Consider the following 14,754-nt stretch of genomic DNA (forward strand, 5'->3'; position numbering starts at 1 on the left):
CAGACGCTTTTCTTTGCAAGCTCCTTTGACTAGCAAATACTTGAGAAATAATTTAAGATGTGCATCTGACCTTCAGTTGATCCATCTACTGTTCGTGAAGTGTCATCAGAACTTGTTGTAATGCAGAGGTGCCTGTCAAGAAGCTATTCTTAAGGGAGGCAAATGGGGAGAAAACACTGAGGTTTGCCAAATTACACAAGAACTGGGCTGGAAATCAGCAGTGACAGGTGGAGGCTCTGTAGAGGCTCTGTCATGGTTTGGGGGCTGCATATCAGCCGGTGATGTTGGAGATCTTGTCAAAATTGATGGAATTATGAACCAAGAAAAGTACCATCAGATGGTATCCATCATGTAATACCATCTGGCAATGGCTTCCTTTCTCAGCTTTTCTGACAATGACCCAAACACATTTCTAGCGCACGGAAAGCAGACGTGGACAGAAAAACGCCCAATGCAACACCATCAGTCATGACTCCCCCAGAGCGCAGACCTCAGCATTATTGAAGCAGTGAGGGATCCTCTTGACAGAACAGAAGGCAGCAAATCTAAAGAAGAGTCTCCTTCAGGAATAACTATCCCTGATGACTACCATAAAGACATTTAAATAAAACTTAAATAAATGTCTGTTTCCCATTTTCCAGGCAAGACCTGCAAAGTCTTGCTGTACACACAAGATTAATTAATTAACTTCACAAATCACTTCTTTTTCCATGTAGCATTTATTTAAAAACACAAATATGTGTCACTGTATATCTAAACATTCACTTTTCACTGTACATTTTTTTCATTTCTAAAGAGTACATCTTAGCATGATCAGAATTTACAGTGATGCCTTGTGATGATTTCTAATCATTGAAAGCTGCTTTGACATTTCAAAGCGGGGATAGCTTTTCATATACAAATACACATTTTACACATATGATGGCTGTTTAGTTGTGACCACCTAAACAAATCTGGTAGTATCTCAGACACACAAACTAAAGAACAGGTTGCTGTGCATCAAACTCATTCTCCAATTCAAACCGCTGTTCTAGACAGTCGAAGAGAAATCTAATCAAAACGTATATTTTTAGCTTAGCTGATGCTCAACTTGATACTCAGAACCTCTTCAGTCATATTCATCTAATGTCATTAACACTTTACCAAAGGAGCATCTAACAAAATTACATGAACTCTAATCATAAATATAAAACTACATTTTCGAAATGGATAATATAATCTACAAGGAACACCTGAAGAAGAGACGCTGTTTAAACAGATGGAAATCATTTGTATGTTTGTTTTGTGGAAAATGTAAATCCTAATTTACGACTAAAATTTAAATATGTCTATGCAAAAATAACACAACATACGGTAGTTCACATCACATTACTGCTAGTGGAGGCCCTTACTTGGCAAAAACAAAGCAGAGATTCATTTCACTCCACTTGCTAAAACATTTTCTACACCTACTTCCCCTCTCTTCAACTGATGAGCACCACAGGCATAAAAAGAAAATCAGAAAATCACATTTGCTTTCATCTTCCCGTTTATGTCCCGTGAACATCCACCCTGCAGTCGTAGTTACAGCCACAGATTAAACAGGGGTTACTGTTTAAACAAACGTCTCTAACAGCAATGGTAGAAGAAAATATGCTCATGTATAAAAATATTCTCAACTAGCAGACTGAAAAACCAGCTTTGTACTAACATAGAGCTAGTAATCGATGTAAGAGTCGTTTTTAAATATAAATCTAAGATGAAATGAAAGAATAGCTGCGTGTAAACTTGGAAAAAAAGAAAAGTGAGGTCCCGTATCCTTTTTGGTGAACCACCAATGAAATTATTCGTGCTAAATATCTGAACTACAGACCAAGGCCTCGAAACCGCACGGTCTGTTCTCCTCACCCACAAAGAGAAACACTTTTCATCCAGTCATCAAAAAAATCTGGAAAGAGTAACACTGTAAACAAGCTTTGTGTGTGTTTATGTGTGTTTGTGTGTTTCGGAGGGGATCACTGCACCACACACATGGAGCTGCGAGGGGGGTTGACTGTCCTGGCTACAGTGTCCTGACTGTAGTTCACAATGTCCGCCTTCACCACGCGCTGAAAAAGATGGAAAGGTGTCTTTTTAGTTTGAAAGCTGCAACAAGAATTCCTTTGAAATACCAGAAACCTCCAGTTAGGCCACAGATTAAATTAAGCCTCGCCTATTAAAGAGTTAAACTGCTGAAAAGTGCGATAAACGACACTGTGAATGAGATCTTGAGAAACAGAAGTGTTTGCTTTCATGCAGCTTTGAATGAAAAGACTGATACGACTCTTATGTCTTGACTATAAATTCAAAGCCACAGCCAGCAGCAGACTAGCTTAATTTAGCCCAAAAACCATTATCAGGAGAAACATCTAATTTTAAAAACTCTGTATGTCCGTCTAAGCCATAGGTGTCAAACTCTGGCCCGTGGGCCAAATTTGGCCCGCAGCCTAATTACACTTGGCCCGCGAAGCCATACCAAATTACTATCAGAGCTGGCCTACTGGTATTACACAGCTAAAATTTATATTGTTTAGTATTAAGCTTTGCTTGTTCCATATTCAGTTTTTCAGCAAAACGTGTTTGAGTCCATAAGAAGAGATTCATTCTTAAATCTGGAGGAATAAATATATTTCAATAAATATTAACGTTAGCCCGCGACTTTGTTCCAGTTTTGAATTTTGGCCCAATGTGTATCTGAGTTTGACACCCCTGGAGCGGTCCCATTACTGGCGGCAGGGTCATGCACAGACATACAGTGGGGCAAAAAAGTATTTAGTCAGCCACCGATTGTGCAAGTTCCCCCACCTAAAATGATGACAGAGGTCAGTAATTTGCACCAGAGGTACACTTCAACTGTGAGAGACAGAATGTGAAAAAAAAAATCCATGAATCCACATGGTAGGATTTGTAAAGAATTTATTCGTAAATCAGGGTGGAAAATAAGTATTTGGTCAATAACAAAAATACAACTCAATACTTTGTAACATAACCTTTGTTGGCAATAACAGAGGTCAAACGTTTACTATAGGTCTTTACCAGGTTTGCACACACAGTAGCTGGTATTTTGGCCCATTCCTCCATGCAGATCTTCTCGAGAGCAGTGATGTTTTGGGGCTGTCGCCGAGCAACACGGACTTTCAACTCCCGCCACAGATTTTCTATGGGGTTGAGGTCTGGAGACTGGCTAGGCCACTCCAGGACTTTCAAATGCTTCTTACGGAGCCACTCCTTTGTTGCCCGGGCGGTGTGTTTTGGATCATTGTCATGTTGGAAGACCCAGCCTCGTTTCATCTTCAAAGTTCTCACTGATGGAAGGAGGTTTTGGCTCAAAATCTCACCATACATGGCCCCATTCATTCTGTCCTTAACACGGATCAGTCGTCCCGTCCCCTTGGCAGAAAAACAGCCCCATAGCATGATGTTTCCACCCCCATGCTTCACAGTAGGTATGGTGTTCTTGGGATGCAACTCAGTATTCTTCTTCCTCCAAACACGACGAGTTGAGTTTATGCCAAAAAGTTCTACTTTGGTTTCATCTGACCACATGACATTCTCCCAATCCTCTGCTGTATCATCCATGTGCTCTCTGGCAAACTTCAGACGGGCCTGGACATGCACTGGCTTCAGCAGTGGAACACGTCTGGCACTGCGGGATTTGATTCCCTGCCGTTGTAGTGTGTTACTGATGGTGACCTTTGTTACTTTGGTCCCAGCTCTCTGCAGGTCATTCACCAGGTCCCCCCGTGTGGTTCTGGGATCTTTGCTCACCGTTCTCATGATCATTTTGACCCCACGGGATGAGATCTTGCGTGGAGCCCCAGATCGAGGGAGATTATCAGTGGTCTTGTATGTCTTCCATTTTCTGATGATTGCTCCCACAGTTGATTTTTTCACACCAAGCTGCTTGCCTATTGTAGATTCACTCTTCCCAGTCTGGTGCAGGTCTACAATACTTTTCCTGGTGTCCTTCGAAAGCTCTTTGGTCTTGGCCATGGCGGAGTTTGGAGTCTGACTGTTTGAGGCTGTGGACAGGTGTCTTTTATACAGATGATGAGTTCAAACAGGTGCCATTCATACAGGTAACGAGTGGGGGACAGAAAAGCTTCTTACAGAAGACGTTACAGGTCTGTGAGAGCCAGAGATTTTCCTTGTTTGAGGTGACCAAATACTTATTTTCCACCCTGATTAATGAATAAATTCTTTACAAATCCTACCATGTGGATTCATGGATTTTTTTTTTCACATTCTGTCTCTCACAGTTGAAGTGTACCTCTGGTGCAAATTACTGACCTCTGTCATCATTTTAAGTGGGGGAAGTTGCACAATCGGTGGCTGACTAAATACTTTTTTGCCCCACTGTAAGTTGTAAGGACCTTCTCATCTAGATGGCTGACTGAGATATCTCCCAAATTGTTTCTTTAACATTTCTTGACATGGGCTCAAAGTCCATGCTATGACTGAAGACATTGGTCAAAATGTTTGTGCACCCACGCCCTGAATCTGACAGGAAGCAGATGAAGGTCAGAATGGAGTCATATCTGTTTCATGGTTTTGAGGTTTTTCTCATTACATCACACACGGACAAAAACACACATAGCTTAGAATCCCAAAGTGGACTAAAAAAATAACACTACTACAGAGGACATGTATTTTTATTTGATTCACTACTTTGTAAATTTAAACTCTGAACCAAAACATAACCTCTATTACTAATAGTTGCTACAACTACAAATCTACGGGGATATATCTGTGTAACTGTAGAGACATACTTCCGGCTACTGAATCAAACATATTTTGCTTTGCTGGGCGTTCTCTTGACTAATTGGACCTTCATCCTGTGGGTAGTCCACCAGCTCAGCCTTCACAATCCTCTGAGCAGGTTCAGTGTATCGAGCAGTAGATGAGTGGAAGACAGGAAAAAGAATAGAAAAACAAAACAAAACAGAAAAACAGACAGTTATAAAATCATGAGAGAGCACACGTATGATGAGAGTTAAAAGCGACATTGAGCAAAGTAATGAGTGAATGAGAAAGAATAAATCAGGGAGTGCTAGAGATGAGGAAGAAAAGGAGTGTAGACAGCACACAGAGCTAAGCCAGTTTTCTAATTAAACACACGCTAAAACACACAAAGGAAAAAACCTTAGAACGCTGAAAATCTAGTCTTTCATTATTGAGATCGATGCCATGTCAGTACACTTCATCCTAGTTTATGTCTGATGAGACATTTTAAATTGCTGGTTTGTCCAAACCCTAAAAATAATTCATTTATTCAATAGAAAAGGGCAGCTGGACCCTATGGTGATTAACCACCTTCGAGGAGCCCACATGGCTGAATACCAGGCCCTGGTTGGCTGCCTGATTAACGAGCTGCTGAAACCTGGTGTTGGAGTCGGTGAGTGATCCGTAACTTCGCTATCTGATCTTACAGACAGAGGACCATGACGGAGAAGCCTGCCAGGCAGATATAATACTGTCGGGGGTTGTGACCCTCATGTTCAGCTCTCTAAACCTGACAGCTGATAACGACACTTTGCTCGCCCATGGCTACACCCAGAGGCATGACCTGCTGAAAGCCTTCTCTCTGCACCAATTTCCATTTACAACACTGGTCTTTATGAAAATTTATGAACTGTTTCTTGCGTTTTGTTTTTGCTTTGACCAAGTAAAACACATTCCTCCACACCAACCTGCAAAAATCGACAAACACTTTGGACTACTGCGCTGACAAAACATCTGAAAATACCAGCTATGAGAAATTCTGAGCAAACCAACAGACTGAGAAAATAATTATTTGATTAGATTCTTAATTCTTAGATTATTCATAATCAATCAGAACCTCAGATCACAACACATACAGTATCCACTAGATATGTAAATTTCTGGAATGTACCTTTAACTCAGTGGTTTTATAGGAAGTTCAATAAATGTTAAGTAGTTTCTTTTGCTTATACAATATATGTTTTCTTCCCTGTAGAGCTGTGCTGTGTTTTGTGTTTCTGACAACTACTCATCCCTTCTTTATGAGTGGACAGTGGATCTAGCCACCCACCCAGCTTGATTAGCCTGGATTAAAGCACTTTGCTTTACTGACAGAACTATGAAGGGAGGGGGTTAAATGCAAAAGCAGATGGACAGCTACATTAGTCTGTGGTCATTTTCACTTAGTCAGAAGCGGTGTTGGCTGATTGGAGCAGAGCTTGAGAATTTGGCCACTCTTTCACCTACAAGCTCTCCCTTCTCTGGGGTCCTGACCTCTCTGTAGCCCCTCAGGCTCATCAACCACTAGCCAGCCAGTGTGGCTCCAGCCGGTCATATCACACTCAGGATTAATGCCTCTGGGGGAGGTGACCTTGTAAATCCTACAGCTGCCACTATTGGGCATCATGGACTGGCTGGCAAGCCGAGGCTCCGTTTTGTCAAAAAAAAACAAAAACAGTGGGAGATAAAACTAATAAATCAGCCAGCCACTCCTAACCTTCTCACCCCAACAACTGCCTACCTTTAACCTCTGACTTCACGCATTAATGTGGTCAATGTGGGTCTATTTACAGATGGGCAGTGTCAGTGGCAGGTATACCATCACAGGAGGCAGACGTAGCAAAATCATGTTTACACAGCAAAAAGTCCTATACAGTGTGTGGTGACCTCCATTGACCTAACGCACTCCCCGTGACCTCGCTTAAGTTCAGGCATAACATTGCACATAGGTGACTGGTGAAGTACTGATGAGACTAAGAGCAAATTATCCATATACGATTAGAAGAACGTTGCATACACAACCTTGATGCTAAACCTTGATGCTGTCACGGCTCACCTGTGACTGCTCTAGCTCTGCTTTGTTTAGTTTTACACCCAGAATCTCAGCAGCCAATCTCTGAAAACAAAGGTACACCTGGAATAAGAAATTCAGAGAAAAATAACACAAGGTGAATCCAATGAAAGCCACTTCCAATTTATTTTCTGACCTACTGAAAATTGGCTGGTACTAACCGAGTCCCCTGTCTTGGCCGATACGAACTGACTGATGAGGCCGTTCTCTTGGCAGAAGCGCTGGTGTTTATCAGACTTCACTGTCCTCATGTGCTCCAGGTCGACTGTGGACAAAACACAGCGAAGACGTGAGAAAAATTACAAGAGACAGACAGATGGATTTATGCGATGGTTACACAGCACTCTCACAGGTTTAACTGTTAAATATCAGAGCATAAACAAAAAAGATAACTGTTTACACTTGCGTTAAGATAGAAGAGGTCTGCCTAGTGTATGAGGATGGCACGCATAGAGGCATGTAAAAACAAAGCGTAATTCAATTGTTATGTTGCTTTCAAAACCCAGCTGCATAGACTGATCGTCGTTAGCTTTCAATTTATGGATGGAGTCATTGAGAGTGGAAATGATCTCCTTCCATTCCCAGCTGGTATTGAAGCTGGATGCGGCACATTCCTCAGCGTTAAGCCGAGTACAGTTGCACCCTGAAGCCACAAACCTGTATTTGACCCGAAACAGACAAACCAGCCCAGCTGTGGAGAAATACTTAAGAAACAATACATGAATGACCAAAGACTTGAGGCTACAATCACAGTGAGAGTGTAGACAGAGAAAGACGTTTGACTTATGAGCGCACCGGGATGTTAAGGTGGGTGCAAGGGCCCGAGATCTGGGACTGTCACCTACACAGTGATTTACTGTGAGCACACAATGACAGCACCTTCCTTTTTTTCACTATTGTAGTGATGTCCCTGTCCATTCGACTCCTGTATAGTGATACTGGGCGCTTTGCTTCTCTCCTTCCTCACTATGGGGTCATGCTGGGGTCGATAAGGAAGGTCACCCAGGGGTCTTGTTGCTGAAAACATTATCTTGGTTCTTTATTTCTGGCTTTGTGCAGGAAGGTGGCCACGCCCGGTATCTGGTGCATGCATGTCTATGTTAGCTGGAAGAGGTCAGGCTACTGTACGGTTTTGCATTTCTCTCACCCCCCCTCGAGTTTTAGTCTTTGTGTGAGGCTTCATTGAAGTTGTCAGGATTTACCCTGTTCTCATGCCCCTTAGTGTGCATGTGTGTGTCTGTGTGTGACAGGGAAGAAGGGAGGTGTGGATAAAGCCAGAAGCAGAGAGAGAGAGGGAAATGTAAACACTGCACTAATCCTGTATTATTAATATCTGAGCCTCATGGCATATGACCTAAAAATGCTAAAGGCCAAAAAAATACATTTAGAAAGAATCATTTTAGGCTAACAGGAATATTAGCATCGTCATAAGTGACATATAAACACAAACCTTTCTGGGCAAGGGCAGACTCTTTTACAGCTACTCAATGTCCAGGGCAGACTGTCATGTCTCTCCCTGTACATAAACAGAGCTGTCTCATAGGCGTCAGCAGGTTATTAATTCCAGTCATTTACAGCCAAGGTACCCAGCATGCTACTAGAAGTAAACACTACTAATCCTTTGGATCCTGCACACTTGGGAGAGGCTATCAATCATGTGTCACAGTCAGATTAACCAACATTAACACAGTGGCTCAGAAGCTGTGGAAGACACGTTACTGTTAAGTAAAGAAAAAGGTGTGCAAATTTGGGAGGCTTCTTAATTTGGCCTGTGGGTGTGCGCGTCAAGCCAATGTGAAAACTGGAAGTGAGTAGCTGCTAAGAAAATTCAGAAAACAGCACAGACGCATGTCTGGAAACTTCAGGTTTGCTTACATGCAAATTAAAATTTCTGACAAAGCACCAAAAGACTAATCTGTAAAGTATTAGAATTGTCATTAATGTGGAAACACAAATAAAGGCACTTCATGTCTTTTGAAGCCAAATGATTGTATCTTAAGTGCCAGAAATCTATTGTGAAGTGCCAGTTAAAGTGTACAGGCAGCAGATTTACTACTTACAATCTAATGTCTGCCTGGGCTGCTTGGGCACATTAGCATGAATGGTGTGTATGTGTAAGTTTGGTGATGGAGTTTTTATTATGAATGAATGATGAATTTTTATGAATTATTATGTCTATTTTTTATGCTTAAGGACAACAGATGGAAATTAGCCCTTGGCTATAATCTGGTATGTTTACATTCATGTAATTTTTTTTACATTTATGTTCATTAACATGCACTGTCCTAAATAAAATAAATAAATAAACAGCATGAGCACTGCATTTTGTCTAACTATTGTAGAATTGTAGATGTTTTTATATTTTTATCTGAAAATAACTCTTTAAGACGTTTTTTCAATAACTTTTAGATATTTAGATTAATAAATGTTTAAATTTAGATATCAAATTTAGATAAAAAACACATGCTGCAATTATTCCATTTTGTTTGACTAACACCAGTGAGATCAGTCACTGTAGCTCTGAAAGCAAAATGGTACGCCTTTTGGTTTTAGAATATGATTGGAGCTGCTAAACAGTTTGGCTCCACCATTGTTGTACTTTTTGATTTATAATTCGCTTGGTTTTTTTAAATGTTGGCCATGTTAGCACCTGTACCCTTTTATTACTCTCTACCAGGGGTGGGCAACTCCTCGAGGTCCGGTGTCCTGCAGGTTTTAGATCTCACCCTGGGTCAACACACCTGAATCACATGATTAGTTCGTTACCAGGCCTCTGGAGAACTTCAGGACATGTTGAGGAGCTAATTTAGCCTTTTTTTTCTTTTTTTTTTTGTGTCCCGTTTGTTCTGACACAAGCTGTTGGGGAGTTATATAATATTTTTAACCAGTTTATGAAAGAGGGTCCAAAACCAAATTTATGTAAAGTTGCAAATAGAAATTTCCAGTTAACTCTGTCAAATGCTTTTTCTGCATCTAGAGATAATATTATGGTTTCGATGTTTTTATTGTATGAGTAGTCTATTAAATTAAGTAATCTACAAGTGTTTGTTGAGGAGTGCTGACCTTTTATGAAACCAGTTTGGTCAGGATGAATTAAGAGGGGGGTCATTTTCTCTAATCTCTTAGAGAGAGCTTTACAGATTATTTTAAGATCTACATTAATAAGGGATATTGGACGATAGCTTGAAGGAAATACAGGGTCTTTGCCTGGTTTTTGTAAGAGACTGATATTTGCAGAGTTCATATTTGGTGGTAGTCTACCATTTTCTTTGATTTCCTGCAACATCCTGTGAAAAACTGGTGCCAGAATTGTCCAGAATTCTTTGTAAAAATCTGTTGGAAAACCGTCTGGACCAGGAGCATTATTATTGGGCATATGTCTGTGAAGGTTCTCAGTCATCCAGGTCATCGTAGTCAAAGGAGCTTGCAAAGAAAACTGGACTTCTTTAAGTTACTTGAAGACGTTTCACCTCTCATCCGAGAAGCTTCTTCAGTTCTAAGGTCAAATGGTGGAGAGTCCCAGATATAAACCTAGTGGGAGTTTCCCCCCACAGAGGGACAAAAGGACCCCCTGATGATCCTCTAATCGCCTGAGCCAAGGTGTGAAACTGGGTGTGGGTCCCAATCAGCCAGAGTTTCGGGTGTGTTCATTGTGAAACCTGGCCCCACCTTATCATGCGAATTCCTGAGGTCAGATGGCCCAGGATGTGAGTGGGGGTTAAGGCGTCTGGGAAGGGATCTCAAAACTGGATTATAGATGGCAGAGAGTTGGTGTCGTAAACCCCGCCTCTGTTCAAAGATGGTCGCTCACAGTGGACATAGATGGCTTCTTTCACTCCTCTTTCAAACCATCTGTCCTCTCTGTCCAAAATGTGAACATTGGCATCCTCGAAAGAGTGACCTTTGACCTTTAGATGCAGATGGACTGCTGAGTCTTGTCCTGTGGAGGTGGCTCTTCTATGTTGTGCCATGCGCTTGTGAAGTGGCTGTTTGGTCTCTCCAATGTAGAGGTCTGGGCATTCCTCGCTGCACTGTACAGCATACACCACATTGTTATGTCTGTGTTTTGGAGTTTTGTCTTTCGGGTGAACCAGTTTCTGTCTGAGCGTGTTGCTGGGTCTGAAATACACTGGGATGTCGTGCTTGGAGAAAACTCTCCTGAGTTTTTCTGATACACCGGCTACATAGGGGATGACAATGTTGTTGCGTCTGTCCTTCTTATCCTCCCTCGCTGGTGTCTGGTCTTCTTTTCTGTGCCTCTTTGCTGACTTTAAGAACACCCATTTAGGATAGCCGCACGTTTTGAGTGCTTCCTTTACATGTGTGTGTTCCTTCTTTTTTCCTTCAGGCTTAGAGGGAACATGTTCTGCCCGGTGGTGTAGGGTCCTGATTACTCCAAGTTTGTGTTCCAAAGGGTGATGGGAGTCAAAGAGGAGGTACTGGCACAACACAGAAGAGCCACCTCCACAGGACAAGACTCAGCAGTCCATCTGCATCTTAAGGATAAAGGACACTCTTTCGAGGATGCCAATGTTCACATTTTGGACAGAGAGGACAGATGGTTTGAAAGAGGAGTGAAAGAAGCCATCTATGTCCACTGTGAGCGACCATCTTTGAACAGAGGCGGGGTTTACGACACCAACTCTCTGCCATCTATAATCCAGTTTTGAGATCCCTTCCCAGACGCCTTAACCCCCACTCACACCCTGGGCCATCTGACCTCAGGAATTCGCATGATAAGGTGGGGCCAGGTTTCACAATGAGCTCACCCGAAACTCTGGCTGATTGGGACCCACGCCCAGTTTCACACCTTGGTTCAGGCGATTAGAGGATCATCAGAGGGTCCTTTGTCCCTCTGTGGGGGTCACTCCCACTAGGTTTATATCTGGGACTCTCCACCGTTTGACCTTAGAACTGAAGAAGCTTCTCGGATGAGAGGTGAAACGTCTTCAAGTAACTTAAAGAAGTCCAGACGCTTTTCTTTGCAAGCTCCTTTGATTATTGGGCATACTTATCAAAGCTTCCTGGAGTTCACCTGGCGTCAGTGGTGAATCCAGTGCCATTGCTTGGGTGTCTAATAATTTTGGAAGAGTTATGTTGTCGAGAAATTGATCAATTTCGTTTTTAGATGGGTTTATTTGTGGTGTATATAAAGTTTCATAGAAATCCCAAAAAAATTTGTTTATTTTTTTAGGATCGTATATTGTATTCCCAGATAAATCTTTAACAGCACATATAGTTGTTTTTTCCTTATTGATTTTTAACTGGTTAGCAAGTGGTAATATTAACATAATATACATTATGATAGATAAGCAAACAAGGTAACCCTAAATTCTGTATATGGTAGTAGTGGTTCATGGCTCCTTTAAGTCACAAAATAATACTGTAGGGTAAAGGACCCACTTTCCCACACAAAATAATTTTTCAGCATCTGTCTGTGTAGACTGAATACAAGACTAATCCCACAGTTTTAGTGTTTTGCTCCATTTTTCTCCCTAATGTACCCATTTCTACTTATCAGGTCAAAAGAATCTTTCTCCAATGATCTGGTTTACCTCTGTTTCTGTCAAACTGTACATCAGCTTAACAACCCCGAGGAAGTGACTGCAAACACGAAATAAACTGTTTAGGCCTCCGAGAGCATAGAGATAGCGAGTGGATCATTACTCGTCAAGAGCGATGGCTCTCCCTCGCTGTGGTCACCATCAGTGTTTATTTAAAAGGTCTGCCTGTCATTGGGGTGAATTACAAGACAACAGTTAGAGATTAATATCTGGGGGATAAATTAGGCTTTTACCGTAAATAATTGGTTTGTTATTGCAGTGACCTATTAAATGGGAACACAACCAAATGAGAAGAAAATATGGATGTTCCCCTCCACAATTTAGTGTCTATGTGGATGTCAGCTTTCCTCCTTCATGGAAAGAATCCACTCACTGGCAGACCTGATCATCCTGAAACCAGACAGGCTTGGCGGGGTTTTTTATGTCACTTAAAAACTTGAAATTAGTAAGGAGGTTGGATTTTGTTTGGATGGATCTGCCCAGAGAATGCTTTTAAAGGAGTACCATTTGCTCTGTCACCTTCCCTGAAAGGACAATCACACATTAACTGCCAATGAAACGAAGAAACTGAAAAGCCATTAGTGATGAATCAATATCGTCTTTACTGCTTTGAGTGACTTAAAACTAGAGTTTGTTTTTAGCACAGACCGCAGCTCTACTGGCACACTTGCACTTTCACATACACTGCTTACAACATCCCCATGGCTGGGACTGGAGCCAGGCTGAGATCTCGAAGCTTATCCAGCAGATCATCGTGGCAGTTGGCTATTGAATAATGGCTTGCTGTAGCAGTGTCTGGTGGTTCTTTCTGCATTGAATTATAAGTACCCTTTGAGTCAGTAATAAAGCACAAATAGGTGTATTGTGAAAATGTTGTGAAGTCATGTTGAAGAAAACACAGCAACCTGCTGTAGCAGAGCATTTTGTACACACTGCTCCAATAACAACCGAACAAGATCAAATTCAGTAAAAGACTCAAAAGCATGATACCAATAATCATGTAAACATAATTTGTGCAACTTTTGAAGGAAGAAATAATATGCTCATCTACCTAAAGGCATAACCCCCTTCTTACTTATAACAGTGGAGCTAATTTATAAGAAAAGTATATTTTGTAGTAATACAGCAAGATGATCTAAAGACTTTCTGCCACTGAATTCTATACAACTGCAAGTCTTTTTAAAAATAGAAAGACAATGATCAACCAGCCAGGGGCTTGTACTGGCTGATTTTCAGTGTGTTCAGCACACACTGGCCGTCCAGTCTCACATATACCTCAGACGATTATAAGTCGGTCTGAGACACTTACATCACCTCCCCAGTTTGAAGAAAGTGACAAAGGGAAAATGGTAAAACTAAAACTAGCCAGAGCTTACAGCCACCCACAATCCACCAGCCACAGTATGGGCAGAGAAAAGACCGAAGCAGTAAGGAGAAAAATTATCAAGATGAGTGAAAAAGAAAAAAAGGGTCAATGTCCTGTTATCTGGTGATTATATAAACATACTGAAAAATGATGTAAGCAGCTGACATTTGTTTTGTTGTACAACTCTATTGCATCTTTGGTAAGGTAAATTATGTCTGCTGGTGGTTGCAGGTTAAGTGCCAGTAAACGTGGTTTGTATTCACTTGTTTAAGTGAAAAAAGATCCTGTAACTTGCTAAAGTTTAGGGAAAAATGAATAATTGCTTTTATTATAATTTTTTATTAGTTAATTTTTGTCTGTATATGCTGTCAGTTACCATCCTTTGAAAGAAAATCAGAACCAGAAATTATAATGAGCCAAGAAAATTACAATTAGTGCATCTCGTCGTCATCCCCTGTTCGCCTTTGCAAAGAATGCAGATTTAAGGTTTTCAATTAAACAGACCCACAAGCTACCTCCATCTTTCATATACGGTCTGGCTTCATTTGCAACAGCTTAAGTTATTAGCACAGTGTAGTCACACATTGCAAGACATTAGGTCAGTTTGATTGCTTTTTTGTCCCATAATAGTAAGTTTTGCCTGATAATTGTCACACATTATAATATGTGACTTTAGCTGGTTTAACATGATACTGTTAAGTACCAGATCTCCTTCAAAACAACTTTGGTAACTTCAACCACCCCAAGCAAAGTTTTTTCCTCTTTTAAACCATCACTTTGCCAATGAGAATACACACCAGACCACAAAGGTTACTGGGCAAGTACCTTCAAGAGACACTGTATGGTTATTGTCACTGTACCCAAATGTGAACAATGTGATAATTCAAGGAGGGATTCCTTGATTGTTGGAGTTCACCGACACATGCTGCCAAGGCAAAACAATCACCTAAAAGGTCTGTGTTGGCTAACCAGCC

General features: G+C 41.2%; 1 protein-coding gene across 7 annotated transcripts in view; it reads right to left on the bottom strand.

The window, feature by feature from the left end:
• Positions 1-706: 706 nt before the first annotated feature.
• rab28 (RAB28, member RAS oncogene family) overlaps positions 707-14,754 on the bottom strand; it is a 38,239-nt gene continuing 24,191 nt past the window's right edge. The window contains exons 5-8 of one of the 7 annotated variants that reach the window (XM_080900863.1): positions 7,012-7,115; positions 6,836-6,895; positions 4,788-4,889; positions 707-2,087 (exon numbers count right to left, since the gene is read on the bottom strand). In XM_080900863.1, the coding sequence (XP_080756989.1) occupies positions 4,794-4,889; positions 6,836-6,895; positions 7,012-7,115 (260 nt within the window). In that variant the 3' untranslated portion in view covers positions 707-2,087; positions 4,788-4,793. Of the gene's footprint in view, positions 2,088-4,787; positions 4,890-6,835; positions 6,914-6,986; positions 7,116-14,754 lie in introns of those variants that run through there. The other 6 variants (XM_080900861.1, XM_080900864.1, XM_080900862.1 and 3 more) reach the window with 6 other exon arrangements.

Source organism: Rhamphochromis sp. 'chilingali' (genome assembly GCF_963969265.1).
Source record: "Rhamphochromis sp. 'chilingali' genome assembly, chromosome: 13".
NCBI lineage: Eukaryota > Metazoa > Chordata > Actinopteri > Cichliformes > Cichlidae > Rhamphochromis > Rhamphochromis sp. 'chilingali'.